This window comes from Scylla paramamosain, chromosome 45 (assembly GCF_035594125.1).
Source record: "Scylla paramamosain isolate STU-SP2022 chromosome 45, ASM3559412v1, whole genome shotgun sequence".
NCBI classification, from domain to species: domain Eukaryota; kingdom Metazoa; phylum Arthropoda; class Malacostraca; order Decapoda; family Portunidae; genus Scylla; species Scylla paramamosain.
In genome coordinates, this window is record NC_087195.1 from 4,342,501 (window position 1) to 4,364,215 (window position 21,715).

A 21,715-nucleotide genomic window follows, 5' to 3' on the forward strand; every position below is an offset into this window, starting at 1 on the left:
TTTCAGTTTTTTACAAATATGAAGGAGCGAAGATCATAAGGGATTCGAACCAAGAAACAAAGGATGTGTTGCTTAGAAGGTTGCCAGTGAGCCAGCACAACTCGAGCCCCGGGGATTGTGTGGCTTATGTTTATGCTCTCTCTCTCTCTCTCTCTCTCTCTCTCTCTCTCTCTGGAAGTGTCTTTAAAGTTGATATTTTTCCTGCTAATCCTAATTCTCTCTCTCTCTCTCTCTCTCTCTCTCTCTCTCTATTGTCTTAACTTCTGCTTCGTCTTATCCACTTTTCTTCTTCGCTTCTATTCATCATCTTTATCACGAATCCAATTGTTTTATTATGCAGGTCTTCTCTCCTTCCTTCCTCCTTCCTTCTTCCTTCCCTCACTTCTTTCTTCTAACTTTCATATCCTCCAGTTTCTCATTCACATTTTCTCTTCTTCCCTTTCTGTCTCCTCATCTCATCCTTCCTCTCATCTCTATTACTGTTCCTTTTATCATCAATCATTCCCTTCCTCTTTCCATCTCTATTCATTTTATCGTCTCGTTTTCTTCTTTCCTACATTTTTTTTCATTTGTGTATCATGATTTATTTTTCTATTCTTAAGTGTTTCGTTTCTTCTCGTCCAATTTAGTACACACATACATACACACAAACACTCTCTCTCTCTCTCTCTCTCTCTCTCTCTCTCTATTCAAGCACGTTTCTCATTTTCTTACTCATTCTTTTTTTCCTTTCTCTCTTTTTCCCATCCTTTCTTTAAATCTTGTATTACCTTTTATTCCTTCTCATCTTAATTTCTTCCCTTTCTCTCATCATCACCCTTCCTCCTCTCTCTCTCTCTCTCTCTCTCTCTCTCTCTCTCTCTCTCTCTCTCTGGTGCATTGGTACTCAACAAACCCTTTATCTCTCTTATCTACCTGGGCTGACGTAAGCACTGTGTTGTCGGGGCGTCGAGGCAAATGTTAACACCTGCTTGTGTCCCTCGCTGCCGGAGATAGCGTGGGAGGCGCCTTACTTAGCAGATAGTAACAGATAGGAGGGTTGCTTCCCGGGGAGAGAGAGGCAGAGGGAGACACAGGGAGGGGTTGTAACACGCTGGGTCTGGGTGCATGTTTACTGGTGGTGGTGGTGGTGGTGGTGGTGGTGGTGGTATCAAAATGGATTGCAGTATTATTATCACTGGCATTTTAGTTGTTATCATTATCGGTGTTACTATTGTTATGAGTATCACTGTTACAACTATTTCTGCTATTAATCCTCCTCCTCCTCCTCCTCGTATTACTAACATTATCATCATTGTTAGCATAAGTAGCAGATGAACTAGTATTAACAACATAAGTAGCAGTAGTAGTAAAAGTTGTGGCAGTAGTAGTATCAACATTAGTATTAGCAGTATTTAGTGACAGTAGCATCAGTAGCAGTAGGAACGGAAACAGCAGCATCCTCAGTCATCATCTCCCAAATACTTACGTCAATTTCAGATATTCGACATCAGCGGCGGGAGGGAAACACAACAACCTTTTACAGTTTGGCGGAAACGACGGAGCGGGGACTGTAAAACGCAAAGACGCCGATAAAAGAAGAAATAAAATAGTTAGTACATTATTTATAGGCGCGCGTCACTCCCTCCGCGATGCCAGATGAAAAATGTGGCTCAGAGCGTGACGGGGGTGACGGTGATGGAGGAGGAGCAGGACATGAGAGAGGAAAACTAAGAGGAAAATGATGAAAGAGTAGGACATGGAAAAAGTGATGAAGGAGGAGGGTGACAAGAGGAAAACGAAGAGAAAGAGGAAAGGGACACGGAAGAGGAAAAGAAAGAGGAGGATTAGGGGGACGGGGACAGGGAAGAGGAAAATAAAGAGGAGGAAGAAGAGGAGGACGAGGAAGAGAAGGGAGAGGAACAGAGGAAGGTAACAAAAATACCAAGAGGAGTAAAATTTGTACTCAGAAGCGACATTGGAGAAATACACGTAAACTGCAATTTAAGAGAGGAGGACGAAGAGGAACAAGAGAGGGAAGATAAAGAGGAAGAGAAATATATTGATCTGTCTGTAAAAGATAGATTTGTGCCCATAAGTGTGCATAATATGTTCACTACTACTATTACTACTACTACAGCTACTACTACTGCTACTACAATAAATTAGATACAAAAATAAAGAATCTGAAAGTGGATTATGAATATGAGCAGAGAAAGTTTATGTATACAAAAAAAAAAAAAAAATCAATAAGGCTTTGATGATAAATGTAAAATAAATACTGACTGATTAATTAACTGACTGAATACCGATAAGAAAGTCAACATTTTTATTTATCAATTTATTTTTTTGTTCCGAAAGGTCCCGTCAACTTTCTCCAACACAGTTTTCCGTGTCTTCCTTAATCACACTCATTACAAACACGTCTTTCACTGCAGCCACAAACCTTATCAGCCAGCCTCTCTTTCCCCTGAAGCTAGATCCATCTCCAGCATTTTCCACACACTCCTCGTCTCTTTTGACACACCCACACCACCTCAGTCACACTCCTATTCTATCCACCTCTCTAATGCAAGAGTTAACTGGCATTCTCAGTCATTCGTTCCCTTTACTAGTAGTCTCTGGAACTCCCTGCCTGCTTCTGTATTTCCTCTTTCCTATGACCTAAATATTTTCAAGATATCCTCTAATTTTTTAATGATCGTTTCTGACAGGGACTTTTTTCTTTCTTTTTTTTTAGTCTTTTTATTTCGTTGCGTTGGTCGGTATTCCTTATGCATAAAACAAAAAAGAGAAAAAAAAAGTCATTAATTTCCTTTCGTTTTCCTCTTTTTTTTTTTTTCAGTGGATAGATTTAATTCCATCTTTCTCCTCCTGACGCACCCACACCAGCTCAGTCTCAATCTAGCTCTCCCTAAACTGACGTACTGTGCCTCAGATGTCAACAAAATATCACCAGGAAATGCCCAGCCTGCACTGCCTATCCCAACGCCGGAAATTAGCAACAGGTGTGAATGTTTAGGCTTATCTTTAAGAGACGAGTCACCTGCGCCCTTAAGACAACAAAACTAGGTGATGTATGGGAAACGAAGGGGAGTGGGAACAGGGAGGGTATGGGAGTGAGACAGGCGAGGATAAGGAAAGCAGAGATATTATTTTTGTTGTTGTTATCTATTATTATTATCATTATTATTATTATTATTACAACTACAGCTACTACTACTACTACTACTACTACTACTACTACTACTACTACTACCACAACCACAACCACCACCACCAATACTACTGCTACCAGAGAAAACGGTGGAAGGATATAGTGCAGAAAACGCTGAATATATACAATAAGCCAGCAGTGGAAGCATACAGAGGAAAGCAGACGCAGCGGGACAGAATGGAAAAGAGTAAGATATTGCCTCCAGTCACAGAAAATAATCTCTTATCTGGAAGCACAAATAAGAAGCAAGGTATTATTATTATTATTATTATTATTATTATTATTATTATTATTATTATTATTGTTATTATTATTATTAAAGTAGTAGTAGTAGTAGTAGTAGTAGTAGTAGTAGTAGTAGTAGTAGTAGTAGTAGTAGTAGTAGTAGTAGTAGTAGTAGAAGAGAAAGATACGTAGATATAAAAAGATTTAGTAAGCAAAAATTTAAGAAAGCAGAGAGAGAGAGAGAGAGAGAGAGAGAGAGAGAGAGAGAGAGAGAGAGAGAGAGAGAGAGAGAGAGAGAGAGAGAGAGAGAGAGAGAGGTGGGGGGACAAGGTCATAAGAGCAGCGGTAACACTGTTTCGACATTCGCCGCGCGCCAGGTGTTCGCCACGTGCTTGTTCCCGCTTCCTTCCCCGTGCCTCCCTCCCTCCCTGCTGCTCTGCTTATCACTTGTTTGGACGTAACTTTTGGCATTTTAATTTCTCGGTATTCTGTGATATTCTAAACATTTTCTTTTCTTGACTTTAAAAGAATAGACGTTGAAGAAGATTGTGCTGTCTTTTGAGTTTCTTGGGTGTTTATTTTATATTATCTATTTGTTTACGTTTTTTTTTTGACACATTCGGCAATATAGAAATTTCTAAGAACTTTTTTTTAGTCATATTTCTTTCTTTCTTTCTTTCTTTCTTTCTTTTTTTACATCTTCATACATATTTTTGACGATTTGTTCATATTTTCCGGTATTATTTTTCCCACGTTCATTTCTTTTTTAATGTATTTTTGACATTTTGATGTATTTTTAAGATTTTTGACGTTTAGAGAAACTTGCATTGAAAAACTGAAACAACACATATTTTGACATCTTTATTATTCTTTTTTTCTGTTTCCTTTCCAAAGTTTGTTTCTTTTAAATATTTTCTTTTTAGTCTATTAATTTTTTAGTCATGTATCTTTTGTATCTTTTTATTCACTTTGATATTTTTACATGAATTTACAAAGTATAATATCATAACACACTGCCTTTAAAAAAAAAAAAAAAAAAAAAAAAAAAACATCAATTTGAGTGGTGTATTTTGATATCTACTAAACTTTATGACTATTTTCCAGGTGACCCAAAACTCCACACACTTCAGGGCTAAACTGACTACATTTTTTTTTCGTCTTTCCCTCCTCTACTTTTCTTTCCGGGCAGGCAATTAGGAGTGCACGTTTTTCTCACCTTAGCTTTGTAGCACCTGAACAAATCCTTTTTATATTACTTTTATATTACTGACCTTTCAACATTTTTTTCCTTAATCTTTTGCCATTAAACCATTATAACATGAAAATCTAAAAATCGGATGCTCACTTTTTACGCTCGTTAAAGAAAGTTAATGTTATGTCTAGAATTAAACAAAACTGGAGACACTTTGCTGGAAAATAATATAAAAAAAAAAAGATTTCACTTAATTTAAAACCAACTGAAGAAACACACGATATCACATCACACACAAAACAGCCCTAGGATCACCACACAGCCTTGAAACACGATCATGAATTAAAATCTAAGAAGTTTAAATATGTGTTTCCTTTAATGATTTTCCTGCTAGTGACTGACAACATTACTATCAAGAAGAAGAAGAAGAAGAAGAAGAAGAAGAAGAAGAAGAAGAAGAAGAAGAAGAAGAAGAAGAAGAAGAAGAAGAAGAAGAAGAAGAAGAAGAAGAAGAAGAAGAAGAAGAAGAAGAAGAAGAAGAAGAAGAAGAAGAAGAAGAAGAAGAAGAAGAAGAAGAAGAAGAAGAAGAAGAAGAAGAAGAAGAAGAAGAAGAAGAAGAAGAAGAAGAAGAAGAAGAAGAAGAAGAAGAAGAAGAAGAAGAAGAAGAAGAAGAAGAAGAAGAAGAAGAAGAAGAAGAAGAAGAAGAAGAAGAAGAAGACCAACAACAATAACAACAAGAAGACGAAGAAGTGCGACAACAACAACAACAACAACAACAACCACAACAAACACAGACAACATAGTGATCTGGCGGCACTGCGGCGTCAAAACAGTGACATAACGCAGCAAGAATCACGGGAAACGGAAATACAGAATTAATCTCAATACTCTGATAGTTGGGCGCGACGTACGTAACCAGCGCGGCTCATCACCTGGCTGAGTGACGGGCGGCGACGGTCAGGCCTACACAAAGGTGGATCTGTGATATGCTTCAGGAGGGTTTGGATAAGATAAAGAAATGCTAACTATTTCTACTGTAGACGAAGATATGGCTCATGGAACCCTTTAAAGATATCGCTCGTGGTAATTGTATTGATAGTTTACTGACGAATATTGCCACGCCTCTTCAAGTCTTACATAGATAGATGATGATGAAGATAACTAAAATTAATAGGTAAAGAGAAGTACATTGCTATATTTTCTGTTCCAGCTTCAAGTAAATCAAAGCCAGGCAACACAGAATAAACAAATGTGAAAGTCAAAGCGAAGATATTTGCAGGCGTGTTATAAAAAGTAAATGGTAATGGAAATCAAATTAAAAAGAAAAGAAAAGAAAAAAAATTCCACGTTTCCATCTGAATAAATAAATTAATGTCCACTCATGTTCTGTCTTGAAGTAAAGAATACCAAACACACACACACACACACACACACACACACACACACAAAAAATAAAAATAAATAAATAAATAAATAAACAAAAATATGAAAATAAATAAATAAAAATAAATAAATAAATAAATAAATAAACAAATAAAATAAATAAATAATGAATAAATAAATAAAATAAAAATAAAGATTGAAAAAAATCACTTTCACATCTGTTCAAATCGTAAAAAAAAAGTAAAATAAACAAATAAATAGATAAATGAAAAAGAAGTAAATAAATAAACATAAAAATGGCAAAAGAAACTAACGAAAAATAGATAAACAAAAGCCAGCACAACTCCCTCTACATCTTGACGACCAAGCAAGACACTCCCAGCAGCGCGCCTCTCTCGGGATCTCCACAAATACCGCGGCGCTTCACGTACTCCAAAACTGCATTTTTCACCGAGGCGTGTGAACAGAAGCGACAAACAAACGAAAACAACTTGATAAGCCTCAGACGTTTCCGTTCCTCCATTTTTTTCATTCATATCAGCTTGGTGGTTCGAGGTGGGGGGGGGTAATGCGGCGGGTACAGAGTGCACAGGCTGGGAAAACACACCTGCACGCGGCCCTCCAGGTGAGTATATAAGCAGGCAGGGCGGGCAGGTAAGGCACATAACTGCCGACCTCAAGGCATCATGAAGTTGCTCCTGCCTCTCCTGGGTTGCCTCGCCCTCTCGCTCTCCCTCACAGGTAAGATGGACAGGTGTAGTGGACGGGTCATCCCAGCCTCCCTTGGGCCAAGTCAAATTAATCAGTGCTCCTTTCATCAAAACAGACTGCCACACTCTCATCAACCGTTATAGTACTTGTTATTCCTTCCAATAATCATCTATAAATTTTGAAAGGCTTGTTTTTGTACTACAGTCTCTTGAAAAGACGAAATTAGCTTCATATTCTTTTTTCTTCGTGTCCCTCCAAAGAATTTATTACATTTGCCTCAGTGTTAATTAAAAAGAAAAAAAAATCAGTAAAAGCTATCAAGCAATTCCTAACTAATCTGGTCCTCCTTTATACAATTAAATTCTATCTTGTCGAGAATAATATCAGACACTGTTCTCTTCTGTAAACAAGATACGAAACATAAATTTTCTTGTCAAAGCACACAATGAAACACTCTTCTCTTACCAATACAAGTTACGGAAAAAAATACATATTAAAACACTATTCTTTCGTAAAAAAAAAAAAAAAAAAAAAAAAAAAAGCATAAAACAATATTCTTTTCGTCAAAACATTAATCACCCAATGCTCTCTTTTCCTAACGAAATCAAACACTCTTGTCAAAACGAATTTTCACTCCCTCTTAGACTCAACACAATGAGTCAATTGCCATTCTCCTTCCAAAACAACACCGCTTCTTCGCCAAAACAAATCTTCATTTTTTCCTGCCTTGTGAATACCTGGTCAGTGTCTTCAATCCACACACCTGCCCTGGTCCAAACACATCACCCAAACACCTGCAAATTATCCCCACACCTGCACTGCATATCTACCTTTCGTCTTGATCCACAACTACAACTCACACACCTGTCTTCGTCTCTCTCTCTCTCTCTCTCTCTCTCTCTCACATACACACACACACACACACACACACACACACACGAACTCCAAGAATTTAGTTAAGGATCATCAAAACAATTCACCCTTTGTTCCTGTGGAAGACTTATCCCAACACATTCTGGTCCCTCTTGTTTCCAAACCCTCCACAGTCACTCCTAACATTTTTGTCTCAGGGAACTTCTGTCTCCGGTGTATTTTTGTAAGGACACGTAACTTTTATTTGGGCGGAGTTGGCATTCACAAAGTAGGTCCCGGAGCCACGCTGTGTTTAGTGGCTTTGTATCTTCAGCGTGTCTCTACAAGTTGGGTGTTTTAAGACTCGGCTATCAGTGAACAGTCTTGGCCTGAAGTGTTGTAACCTGACGCCCTCACTTGCACTCTTTAGCGTATTCCTTCAGTCTCACGTCCTCTGATCTCCTTGGAACCTTTTACTTCTCAAGTGTTGTAAGGTGACGGGCAGCACAGTGGAGGACTGACGGTGGAGGCGACACTGTTAAATTAATGGAAAAGAATACGGCGCGTCAAGTTTTGGCCCTGACTGTACCTACCTTGAAATGACCCGAGTTGTCAGTGCAGTCTAAAATTGAGTGTTTTGGGACAGTGAACTTCAAGATCAAGGAACAAAGACATGCTCGATGTCATCTACCTTAAAATAATTCACTCGGTTCCTTCTCTTCTACCTCAAAGTAAACAACTTGTGCTCTTTGTTCTACATTTGATTAAAAGTAGTCAACTTAGTTTAAAAGATAAATGTTTTGCCAGAGTGATAAAACAACTAAGCAATTCTCCTTTTCTACTTTAAAGTGACTTGTGTACTCTCTTACACACGTAATTAAAAGTTCAGCGAGTGACATAAAGGTAAGCGTTTTAAGACAGTGAACTTAAGGAAAAACAGTTGTTGTTTCACTTCTACCTTGAGATTGCCTGTGCTCTCTGCTATATATTTAATCAAAAGTCGTCGGTGCTGTATAGAATTAGTGTTATAAGGCAGTGGACTTCAAGATCAAACGACTAAGTTACCCTTCTCTTCTGCCTGATGTTGACATGCACTTTGTTATCAGTCTAACTAAAAGTTGTGAATGCAGTCTAAAATTAGTGTTTTGAGGCAGTGGACTTCAACATCAGACAAGTCTACGTACAACTGAGCCACGGTCCTTCTCGTCTGCCTTAAAATTATTCACTGTTATCATTTAATTTAAAGTTATCAATGGAGTCTGAAGTGAAAGTGGTTTTTAGACAGTGAGCTTAAGGTCAAATAGTCGTTCCTCTTCAACTATCTTAAAATTATTTGTGTACTGTTTTCCATTTAATTAAGAGCTGTCAGTGCAATCTGAATCTAAGAGTTTTTAACAGTGGATTTACAGAACAAACAGTTTTTTCTTTATTTCAACGTTAAAATGAGTTGTGGTCTCTATCATCTATTTCATTGGGCGACTTGAAAATAACACAATAGTTTCTTATTTTCTACCTTGAAGTTCTCTGTGCTCTGTGATATATATATTTAATTAAAGGTTGTCAATACAGTCTAAGCTTGAGTGTTTTGAGACAACGGACTTGAGAATAAAACACTTGTTCCTTCTCTTTTATCTTAAAATAGACTGTGCACCGTTCTTCACTTGACTAAGAGTTGTAGTGCAGTTTGAAACTAAAAGGTTTTCCACACTGAACTTAAAGGTCAAACAACCAAACACACTTCCCTTGTATCGTAAATGATTTGTGCACTCTGTTGTCGACTAAAGCAGAACTTATCAACATTTAACAACATTTACCGTCAAAAATAAATGTTCAAAGCAATGCATCAGCCAGTCCAACAAATAAGCCGCGGTCTATCTATTCTGCCTTAAAATGATTAACGCACTTTATCCAACTGTCCTGCACAATTTCATCAGACATCATCATTTATAGTCTTAAGTTTGTTTTAAGGTTTGATTTGTTAAAACATTCATAGCCTTGTGTGGCCTTAAAACCACCTTAAATCAACCTAAAATTTTCGGCTGTAGTGCAATGTGTCCTCTGCTTACACATACATTTTGCTGGCACAGTTTCAAAATTAGAGCGTTTGAGGACATTGCATTTGTAGATTAAATTAAAGCTACACACACACACACACACACACGAACTCTCTCTCTCTCTCTCTCTCTCTCTCTCATTTGCTTTACAGTCAAGTTGGTTAACCGCTTGATTGTTACGGCAACTCAAACTCAGCATAATTATCTGGTGGAAGCTTAGAGTACAATAATTAAACTCTGAATTAATTATACCCCTGCGAGCGAATGGAACGATGAAGAAGTTTAATAGTTTAATTACCTGTACTTTTGTTTTCGCTCATTCATATCACTACGGGATACTCAAATGAAGTTACGAGGCAGAGTTTAATGAAAAGTTACAATATTTAGAATGTTCCCGTGTAGCGGCCATTCTATCGAACATTCGGCGCAAGAAGCTTAATGCAAAGTCCCCTCCAAGCCACACAACGTTTTCTTCCTTTGCTAAACCTCAATGCTGTGTTTCCAAGTGTCCCTCATTCCTTCTGGCGTGGGTGCAAACTGGATCCTATCTCACTACTATTACCAAATAAACACAATGCTCTCAACACTAAGTCCTTTCAAACCACAAAACCTTTTCTTCTTTACCAAGCCCCTTTTAGTCCTTCCACTTCTTTTAGTACGGATGCTATCTCATTACTACTACTACTACTACTACTACTACTACTACTGCTACTACTACTACTACTACTAATGAACCCAGTAAAACAGATCTAATGATTTTAATACAGATCCCTTACCAAACCCCAAAACCTTCCCTTTCTTGGTGAGTCCTAATTCTGTGTTCCCAAAAGGCCCCTTCATTCCATCTGGTCTGGGTACAAACTGGATCCTGTCTCACTATTATTATTAAAACCAGTTAAATAAACATAATAATCCTAATATAACTTTCCCAAGCCACAAAAACGTCACCTTTCTTCATAATCCTTACTATTGTGTTCCCTAAATTTTCAATAATTCCTATTTTTGGCGTAGGTACAAAATGTGTCACGTCTCTGTACAACCACTAACCAAACCAGTCATATAAACATAGTAATTCTGATATAACTTTCCCAAATCATAAAACGTTTTCTTCCTTGTAATGTCCTCTACCTTCCTTCTACTTGTGATGTGGGTACAATGAATTCTATCTCACTACTACTACTACTACTACTACTACTACTAACCAATAATACTTTTTTCCAAACTACAAAACGTTTCTTTCCCTAATAATCTTTAATATCGTGTTCCTAAAATTCCCGTTCCTTCCCTGTACTTTCTATGTGAGGTTCAAATGCTACTACTACTACTACTACTACTACTACTACTACTACTACTAACCAATAATCAATAATTCTAATACAACTTCTTCCCCAAACCACAAAATGTTGCTTTCCTCAGTAATTCTTCATATTGTGTCCTCAAAGCTTCTCTTCCTTCCTTCCCCTCCTGGCTGGGTACAAGATACGTCCTGTCCCGCTGCTGGCATAAAATTTTCTCCCTTGAACTGAATTTCTTCCCATAAGTCGTGGCATTCAGTCCTCAACATCCCTTCCTCTTCCTTACCTTCCTTCTCCTCCTCCTCCTTTCCTTGTGGACTTCTAGGATCTCATGTTGTGTTAGGGAAGGTCTGGGATTTGGTCCATTAAATCTCTTCTCCCCTATCAACTTTTTTTTATATAATCCTTTTTTTTTTTTTTGTCTCGAACTGCTGTACTTTTACATCGGACACCCCCTTCTTCTTTTTACGTGCGAGTATAGAGCGTGAGGATGTGATGAATATTCCGTGTCCTCTCATTTTTGCATTTAAGATCTCTATTTCGTCCTCCTGTCCTCTTATTACAAAGGAAGGACTTGAGTTTCCGTAATTTTTAGTTTAAGAGACGCTGCATCTTCCAGCTTTTCATTTAGTGTTCTTGTCTGCAACGTGAATACCACTTTCTGGAAGTAGCCATTTCTCTCTCTCTCTCTCTCTCTCTCTCTCTCTCTCTCTCTCTCCTCATTTTCCTCCATAACCTTTTTCTTTTTTCTTCAGGATCCGTCAGTAATGCCTCTTCATTTTGTCCTTCTACGATCTGAATATAACGCCTTTTCTCGTCTTTTCCTGCCACAATATCCTTTTTTCTTCTATGATCTGAAGCTAACTTCTCTTTCTAATTCTTTTCTTTCCAAGATGTGAATTCATCTTTTTTTTTTCATCCAGAATCTGTCAATAATGTCTCTTCCTTTCTCCTTTTCCTTCCATAACTCTCTTCTTTTTCTCCCCCGTTGTGAAAATAACGCCCTTCTTTGGTATTTCTTTTTCTTGCAAGATCTGCCAGTAACGGCTAATTTTTTTCTTCTTTTCTTCTATACACTTATTGGTATCCCTCTAAGATCCGCCAGTAAGGTCTCATGTTGTTTCTTTTCCTTCCACAACCTCCTTGATATGAAAGTAACACTCTTTTCTTATTTTTTCCCTTCTGATGTCTGTCCCTCTTCTTTTCCATAACCTTTCTCTTTTCCTTCCTTAACCAATAAGTAACTCCTGGTTCTCTTCCCTCCCGCGGCCGCAGAGGGCGTTATGGTGTGCTACTACGGGTCCTGGGCCGTGTATCGTCAGGGTGATGGCAAGTTTGACATTGAAGACATCGACCCCAACATTTGCACGCATTTGATCTTCGGCTTCGCGGGTCTCGGCTATGACAACAAAATCAGAGTAAGTGAATGTGTTTTCATAAGCTCGCTGTTACAAATAGAAATAACAAGGTGGAATGCTCACGAATTTCTTATCTTCCACTTTTTTTTATTTTTCTCAAACTCTCAAGCTCTAGTTAAGTGGTTTACAAGAATTGTGTTTTTTACATAATACCAGCGATAGTTTACCAGGAATTCTACGTCATTAAGCTCGTTGTAACTTAGGAAAACAGCTTACCAACTTTTCATCTTCCAATTTACCTTCTCAAATTGTAAGAGGCCATAGTGGAGGTTATTGTTGTTTTCAAGTGTGTTTTCATGATTGAAGCGATAGTTTAACAAAAATTCTGCGTCATAAACAGGAGCAAATACTCATGAGAACAAGACTAAGCTTCCCTGACATTACAAAGTCCTTAGAGAACTTCATGGTGTGTAAAAATATCATTCACATTATTTTGTTCATGTGGTCTGTCTTCTTATTCCTCCTGCTGCTTTCCTGCTTTCTCTTACATTCATGTATTATTTCCTCCTCTTGCTCTCATTTCAGTGCTATATTCTTTCCTTCTCCTTCCTCCTCCTTCTTGGTCTCAATTTAATTTTTGCATTCTTTTCTTCTTTCTTTTTTCTTCCTTCTTTCCTTCTTTTCGTGCTACTTATTTTTTTTATTTAATTTCTGCATCCTTTCCTCTTCGTCTTTCTCTTCGTCGTCGTCATCCTCCTCCTCGTCCTCTTTCTCTCCTTCTTCCTTCTCATCTTCTACTTATGTTAATGTGCTTCTTTGATGTTTCTATTCCTAGTTCTTCTCCTCCGCCTCCTCCTCCAGTTCCAGCTTCTGTTTCTGCTTTTAGTTTTCATAAGATTCTTCCATTTCTGCTTTTCTTAGTTTTTCATTCAGCTTTATAGACTTTTTTGCCTTTCTCTCTCGTGCTCCTCCTCTTCTTCTTGTCTCATCCACGTTCTCCCTTTTTCTTCTCTTTTCTTTTGAGTTTAGAAAGATTGGTTTGATCTTTGTGTTCTTCTTTGACCCTTTTCCTTTTTGCCTTTACTGTCCATCTCATGCTGTGATTCTCCTTAGTAGGAAAAATGGCTTTGTTGGTGTTAGAGACGAGGCGGGAGTAACAGACAACAGATTCTCTCTCTCTCTCTCTCTCTCTCTCTCTCTCTCTCTCTCTCTCTCAACAGGCTCCTTCTCCTTTATATGATATAGTAACATACCCTTTAAAATTTAACTCCCTTTGTCACTATTCCCTCTCCAATAAGTTGATAGATAAGTAAGGAAATGAATAAATAAATACAACCACCAAACCACTATTAAAAAGTACGTCATAACACCAAACTCTTCTCTCCATAGAAAAAAAAAAAAAACTCATTTCTCAACACTGAATAGAACGAAAACCACAAAATATAAACCAGAATTTGCTGCCACTCCTTCACATTGAAAAAAAAAAAAAAATAAATAAAAGTTGTTAAATAAAGTACTGAGTGGCTGAAATAAACTTCGTAACCAAATTTTTAATGTCATGTCAATATGGAGCTTTAGAAGTTTCCTCAGATACAAGGATGGGGAGGATAGGTGGGTATAGGTATATGTATTTTGTAGGCCTCAGTTTCTTACAGCTTTCCCTATGTTCTCACGCTCTCGTCTCCCCCCAAGGTGCTTGACCCGTGGAATGAGCTGTGTGACAACTACGGCAAGTGTGGCTATGATCGCTTCAACGCCCTGAAGAAGAAGAACACCAACCTTGTCACCATCCTTGCTGTGGGCGGCTGGAACGAGGGATCTGCCAAGTACTCCAAGGTAAGGATGCTGTTACCACCACCACCACTACTACTACTACTACTGCAACTGTTATATATCTAGGATTCGTACATCTCATAATATATCCCACCGCTGCCACCAATTATAATTTTCTGAGCTACAGATAATCCGATACTCAATTTATTCGTTATAAACCTGGACATCATCACGCTTGGCTGACATACTTTATCTCTCGTCTACCAGATGGCAGCCAGCGCAGCTACTAGGAAGATCTTCGTGGACTCCAGCGTCGAGCTGCTGAAGGAGCACGGGTTTGATGGTCTTGACATGGACTGGGAGTACCCGACCCAGCGTGGAGGCGCCCCCGAGGACAAGGTGAGGAGGAGGAGGAGGAGGAAGTGGAATAAAAGTGTAGGGGGGCAAACATAAAAATATGATTCCACTCTTTTATGAAGAGGAAAAGGATAAAAAAAAAAAAAAAGGAATAGACAAGTTAGGAATTGAAAACATTAAAAGCTAAAAGAAATGGAAAGAAAAACAATAATAGAAGGGAAGGGAACATATATAATGAATATATAATGGAATCAGATAATCTTCACCAACCTATTATTCACGATTTCCTTTATGTATCCTTCCGCAGGAGAACTTCATCCTTCTGCTCAAGGACCTGAAGGAGGCCCTGCACGCTAATGGAATGATGCTGACGGCTGCTGTGTCTGCGGGCAAGTTAACCATCGACCCCGCCTATGATGTCCCGGGCATGGCTCAGCAACTGGACATGGTCAACCTGATGGCCTATGACCTGCATGGTGCCTGGGACACCTACACCCACCACCAGTCTGGCCTCTACGCTCACCCCGATGACACTGGCGACAACCTCTACCTTAACCAGGTCAGTGAGGGCCTACATGAACCATCAAGTGAAACACGCAAAAAAGAATTCTGTGTTAGATAGACTCTCTGCCATACAGGTGACAAACGATTTCTTTCTCAGGAGTCCTACACATACGAGTATTTGCAAACTTAAGAACAAATATCTTCACCTTTCCTTTTTCTTCCTCAAGACCTGGACAGCTTCAAGAGGCGAGCGTGGAGGTTTCTTTCTTTCGAGATTAAAAGTACAGATGCTCTTTACACTTCGCTTGCCGTTATTGGGTTGGCGGGGCGTCGTTTGGGAGGTCTTTCCATTGCCCTGAGTTACCTTGAGTCCCATTTCATTAATGTAAACAAAAAACAACAACAATATCAACATTAACAACAACAACAACAATACCAACAACAAAAACAATAACAATAACACTGAAAACTGCAACAATCATAACAAAAACAACAATAGCAACAGTGTCTCTTACCAGTATTTCAGCCAATGAGGGTAATCTCGCTGCTCTGTCTCAAAGTACTTCCTCTTGTGTTGTACCTGTAATTGTTAGAAGAATAGGTGAGATTCACATAAATGTCTGGCTTGAAACAGTATCACATCATCAAGCGCATAAGATGTAAATGCATGGATTGTTTTTTTTAGTTTTTGGACACCTTGCTTCAACTAATTATTATCTGTTGGAATTGGAAGAATAACGAACCCGAGCTCCGAAGACGTGGTAATCTGATATAAATGTACAGAAAAAAAAAAAAAAAAAAAAAATCTGCTGGAGAACTAAGTTAAGTGAAAATACTCGAAAATATTTAACATTATTTTACCGCTGAATCTTGAATACATTAAGCTTAATTCCACCTCAAGACAGAAGCCTCCCACAACTTTCTTTTACTCATCTCTGTCGGTTGCCTGTCTACTCCACGTCTTTCCCAGCAAAACTTTCCATCTAAGACACTTATCCTCCAACACGGGATAACCGTTTTGGCTTTTCCTTTATGGAGTAGCACCTCAGTGGACATTTTTTCTTCCTTTTTGTTGCTCTATGCCAGTGCCTCCCTAACTCGCCCCCCAACAAAAATCTGCCCTCCCTCTTTTTGTTTTTGCTTTTCTTTTTCTATTGTCACGTCTTAAATCCAGTACTATCCTTCTCCTCCAGGACTTCGCTGTCAGGTACTGGATTGAGAAGGGCATGCCGGCCAGCAAGATCACCCAAGGCGTTCCTCTGTACGGCCGCTGCTGGACTCTGAAGAATGGAGACAACACTGGCTACTACGCTCCCGCCCCCCAGCCTGGCATGGCAGGACCCTACACCAGGACTCCAGGATTCTTGGGTTACAATGAGGTGAATAATTAATTGACTTGGTTTCAACTTTTAATCTCTCATACTTCCCCTGATCCTCCTTGCATCCTTTCTTTCTTTCTTAATTTTTATCATTGTATTCTTCGTCTATTATAATGAAATAATGAGATGAATAATAATTTAATTCTGTTCCGTATTCATATTTTAATTTCTGATACTCCTCCTGATCTTCCTTGCATTTGTTCTTATTTTTCATCATTGCTTTCCTCCTCCATCTACTCATCTTCACACCCTCATTCCCTTCGTCACTTCCAGAACACACATCATTACGTTCTTCATCCATCTACTCATTTTCACATCCTTGTCTTCGTCACTTCCTGAACACACATCACAGAATCCCTTCTTCATCTACTTACAATATATCCTCACCCTCCTTCTCTTCTTCACTGAATTCCACCATTTCAGTCCTGCATGTAAAAGAGGAACCTAACCTGTGTTTCAGATCTGTGAGGGAATCTTGGATGGCTGGACAGTTGTCAACGATCCTGCCATGCACGAGCCTTACGTGTATAGCCTGGAGCATAACCGCATCTGGTGTTCCTACGATGATCAGGACTCTGTGAAGACCAAGGTAAGGCGAAGATGGGAACCAAACACACAACAAATAGCACAAAAGTGACTAAAAGAAAGCTAACACTACAAAAAAACGTTCAACCATTTAAATCTTATAACAAGAAGAAAGGAACACGAAAAAATACTATAATAGGTAAAGAAGTACAATGTTCAGAAAGATCCCCAAAGTGGTCAATATAAAATACTAGAGGTCACTGATGTCTAACAGGGCCTGTCTTAAGTGGAGTCAAAGAGGGATCGATAAATCTCTAGGGGCTAAAGAGGGATACTTGGCCTCTCCTCCCCCTACACACACACTCAGTGATGTCTCCCTCCCCAGGCTAATTACGCCAAGGAACACGGTCTGGCTGGCATGATGGTCTGGAGTATTGAGACTGACGACTTCAAGGGCAAGTGTGGCCGCACCTTCAACCTCATCAAGACCATGGTGGAGACCTTCACCGGCTCTGAGATCACCCCTGGCCCCACTCCTTCCCCCACCACCCCTGTAAGTTACCTTTTAATCTGGTTGGTAACGTACTAATTTGGGAAAAAGTACTCCGGATGACTCAAGTTTGCTGTTGTACTAATACCGAGCTAGAAAGTCCCAATATTACTCTCCTGAAGCTGTAAACACCTTATTGAGCATCACACTGCTGCCACCAATATAAAGCTTCTTGAATACTGAGCTGATACTTATATACACACATCATAGAGGATCCCACCGCTGCTATCAATATAATGTATCCTGAACAAATAAGAAGCTGATATCTATTCGCTTCTTACATAATCCCACCGCTGCCACCAGTGTGATACAAAACTCCTTCATGACAATTGCACGAGACGAAAAATACCTTTGTTATAAATCTGATACTGAAGCAATCATAAAGATTTTTCTCTTTCTTTCCTCCTCATTCTACGATTCCTCTGTTTCCTGGCAGGACCCTGACGCCACCACCACCAAGCCAGTCACCAAGCCTCCCACGCCGCCCCCAACTGACAAGTGCAAGGCTCCCGGCATCAACGCTGATCCCGGGAACTGCCACCACTACTACCTATGCTCTCAGGTAAAGTGTGTGTTTGTGTGTGTGTCTGTGTGTGTAAATGTATCTAATCCTTGATCTTTCTTTCTCTTTGTCTATCATATCTTGCTCTCCCACCCCGCAATCAAATCTACTTCCCTTCTTTGATATGAGCTCCCTTCCCTCCCTCCTCCTCTGCTCCATCCCTCACACTCCCTCCTCCTCCTCCTCTCATAACTTTCCCTGCTGCTTTCCCTCACAGAACACCGAGGGCGGGTATGATGCTGTGGTGGAGGAGTGTGCCCCGGGAACTCTCTTCAACGCCAATGCTTACATCTGTGATTGGGACCATGTTGTCTGCGCCATCCCCGGAATGTGCCCCAACGACTGTCCCTAGAGAGCGCATGCGCCAGCACGCACCGTCCCTACTTGTGCACCAGTGCCTGTGAAGCCTCGAAGCGTCACACTCGCTATGGAGACTTTATTTAATCTTTTTCTTCTTTCACCGTCATTAGCAGTATGTTTTCCTTTCAAACTCTGTGAGATCTTAGAATATCAGGTTTTCCTTTAAGGTTCATAATGTTAAGAGCAAGTTTGTGTGGCTTGGATGTCCATATCAGGGAGCAGCAGACGGGACGGTGGTGGAGTGTTAGATCAATGCGAGAAAACCAAAAGGAATCACTGCCATTACTGTATTTCAAGTATTGATCTGTAATGAAAGAAATAAAATATAGAAAAAGACAAATCTTTTCTTCCTGAGCTTTATTCATTTATTTATTGCAACTTACACTTGATTGCTAATCTGTAAGAAAAGAAGTGGGTCTTAAAAATTATGGTAACCAGTAATTAGACTGCCAGTGCGCTAACTGTGCAAACTTCACTGTCTCACTGACTGACCGACTTCTTCACTAGCTGCTGAGTGACATGAAGAATGGCTGACTCACTGATGAATGAACAGACCCACTGACTAATTAACTGACCCACTAACTGACTAATTAATTGACTGACACACAACGAAGAAAAGGAAAAAGAAGAGAAAGTCGTTATGAAGCTTCATCACTCCATCAGTTCTTTGTCAAAAGGCTGTCTAGGTGAGCGATGCAGGACTGGTGTATAGACAGACGTATACCCAGACTGAAGGTCAAGGTGGGCGGCATGGGATACCTGCACACAGGACGCTGGTTTTCTCGCGCAAGCAACCGGTGCCGAGCGGTGTTCATCCTCGCTGGTTACTGGCGCTGGTAGGTGATCACAAAAGACACGAGTAACCTGCTCCTACCAGCGCGGGGAGGGACACTGTAGCAGGTTTGGCTACGTAGTCAAGCTCATCGTCTGATGATCAGCTAATACTGTTCGAGAGTACTCATGCAAAACTTAAAAGGAGAAAAAAGAGAAATAAGAAAAATAAGAGACTCACAAAGATTTGTTGAGCACACACAGATGAACCAAGATACTATTGACTACATTCTCAAGAACACTGAGTGTCGCCTAGTAAAGACATGGGTGACTGGCATAGACAGCTTATTCTACCAGAAAAAAAAAGACTAGTCACCACTCTCACCTGAGCTAAAATAAAATAAAATAATAAACTTAATGCGGTACTAAATCAATATAACGGAATGTCTACGTTGCCAGACGCGAGAATGGTCCGCGGGAATCAGGAAAGCTGGCAGAGGCAGGCTGCCTCCGCTGGTACTTTTCAATTCTTGTTGCTGTTATGTTACAGAACAATATTTCTTGAACTATCCAATTAACTAACCAACCAACCAAATAACCAACCAATCAACTAACAAACAAGTAACTAGCTAAGTACTCACTGTATCGTTGCAATGATTCAGGATAAACTCTACACAAGAAGATAAGGAGCACAAGGAGTTTGGGTGATCTTTGGTAAGGCTAAATTCCTTGGTGTTTAGAAGCCAATAAGGGGACAGATAACAAGTCATTCACTGGACGTGCCTTGGGACTATATTCTGAAACACCCGCGCCGCACCTCCGGTATATTAAAAAGGCTCTACTTGAATTCAAGCGGGTTTTTAATGGCGCTTTTATGGTTCCAATGACAGAATAACAATACTTCTAGATAGTTAACAGGATAAACTCTTGAGAACCTGGCTAATTATCTCTGGGGCCTTTGAAATAATGGTCGTGAGTGCTTCAGAACACAGGCTTTAGTATTCATGACGATCTCGTTTCATTGCGTCATGAGTTAGTCACAGAACCTTCCCCTCGTGACGTGTTCACGTTGAAACATCACAGAAACAGCGAAAAATTTATTTGAAGCCAGGATGCATCAATTTTCATATATTATAAGAAAAATGTGCTTGAGAGAGAAAGAGGAAGGTGGATGGGCTGCGTGTAGGAGGATATGACAGAAAGGGACAGACGAAGCATAGACATACAATAGAACAATATGCAGAAGGCTCGTCCCAAACAGCGTCTCGGTATAAAGACAGCAAATGTGAAGAAGGGAAAGGTGTCCAAACCGGGAAGTGAAACCTGATGCAGGGAGATGAAGTACAGTGTCCTTGACGTCTGGACAAAACACTCGTGCATTGGTCGAATCAGTCATTTCATTCAGTGGCGCAGAACAGATCTGTAAATTTTCAGCCACAGTCTAAGTTTATCAATTCTTTCTTATCAGCGGGAATAAATGATGCAAGTCCATTTCCAGTAGTGTAGGTCCAATGAATCAATCTTCACACGAACATAAGTTTTCTAGAGATTTCTTTCTTATCAGCGAGGAATCGTAGCTGTTGAGACTGGTTTAGTAAGCACCAGGTGAGATAATGCATACGACGCACCAGGTGAGTATACAAGTGACGAGACCAAGTCTTCTGCTGTTTTTCGATGTTTTCTCTTTTTATTTCCAAGATTTACAAATGTATTCTTTTCTTCTTTTCTTTCATAAATTTCTACTTCTCTTCCCAAGATCTGCTAGGAACGCCTTTTCTTTTCCCCTTTTCTTCTGTACACTTCTCAGTTTATTCCTAAAAATTTCCTAATAAGGCCTCTTTTTCCTCCTTTTTCCTTCAACAACTTTCCTTTTCCTTCTTAATCTGAAAAGTAACTCCCCTTCCATATTTCTCTTCCTTCCGATGTCTGTCAGTAAGGCCTTTTCTTTTCTCCTTCTCTTTCCACAACATTCTTTTTCCTTTTCCTTTCCTTATCTGAAAGAAACGCCCTTTTTTCATATTTCTTTTCCTTCCGATATCTGTCTGTTCTTTCCTGCTTTTCCTTCCACAACCTTCTTCCTTTTTCTTTTCTGCTCAGTAACACTCATGCTTTTCGTCACCCCTAGGCCACAGAGGGCGCTAAGGGTCCTGGGCAGCGTATCACCATTATAAAGGGAAGTTTGACGTTTCGGATATCAACCCTTACCTTTGCACGCACTTGTTGTATGCCTTCGCGGGACTCGGTTATAAACACCAAATCAGAGTAAGGGGAACGTGTGATGAGATTGTTTAGATTGTTAGGTTCTTTTGCTTGCTATTCTTCCTCCTGTTTTTTTTTTTTTTTTCCATGGTTTGTGTTTTATTTCTATATCACTTCCTCTCCTTTGTCGTCCTTATTCCCCTTTCATTTTTGTGCACGTTCCTCCTCCTCCCACTTCTTTTCTTTTACCACCACCACCACCACCTCTTCCTCCCCCTTTTCCTTCCCCTCCTCCTATTCCACTTCCTCTTCCTCCTCCTCCCTCTGTCCGTCCTCCTCCTCCTCCTCCTCCTCCTCCTTCTCCTCCTCTTCTACATCCTTCTTCTCCTTCTCTTCACTTTCCCTCCTGTAGCTAGTTAGAAGTAGCTGCCAATAAGCCTTGCCAGGACCTTGTGTCTGTTGCTGTTTG

At 39.7% G+C, this 21,715-nt stretch overlaps 2 protein-coding genes across 7 annotated transcripts in view; one reads left to right on the forward strand and one right to left on the reverse strand.

Annotated features, from left to right (window-relative positions):
- The window catches only part of LOC135094481 (uncharacterized), a 406,203-nt gene that overhangs the window by 17,620 nt on the left and 366,868 nt on the right, over positions 1–21,715 (reverse strand). For 4 of the 6 annotated variants that reach the window (XR_010263829.1, XR_010263831.1, XR_010263833.1 and 1 more), the window contains 2 exons: positions 15,416–15,480; positions 14,962–15,264 (listed from right to left, as the gene is read on the reverse strand). The gene's annotated coding sequence lies outside the window, so the exon portion shown is untranslated. Of the gene's footprint in view, positions 1–14,961; positions 15,481–21,715 lie in introns of those variants that run through there. The other 2 variants (XR_010263832.1, XM_063994607.1) reach the window with 2 other exon arrangements.
- Positions 6,581–18,610, forward strand: LOC135094476 (chitinase-3-like protein 1). Its single transcript, XM_063994600.1, has 10 exons — positions 6,581–6,737; positions 12,184–12,326; positions 13,959–14,102; positions 14,307–14,438; positions 14,704–14,955; positions 16,094–16,279; positions 16,740–16,868; positions 17,190–17,357; positions 17,791–17,916; positions 18,134–18,610. The coding sequence occupies exons 1-10, from the start codon at positions 6,683–6,685 to the stop codon at positions 18,266–18,268; spliced, it is 1,470 nt and encodes a 489-aa protein (XP_063850670.1). The 5' UTR covers positions 6,581–6,682; the 3' UTR covers positions 18,269–18,610.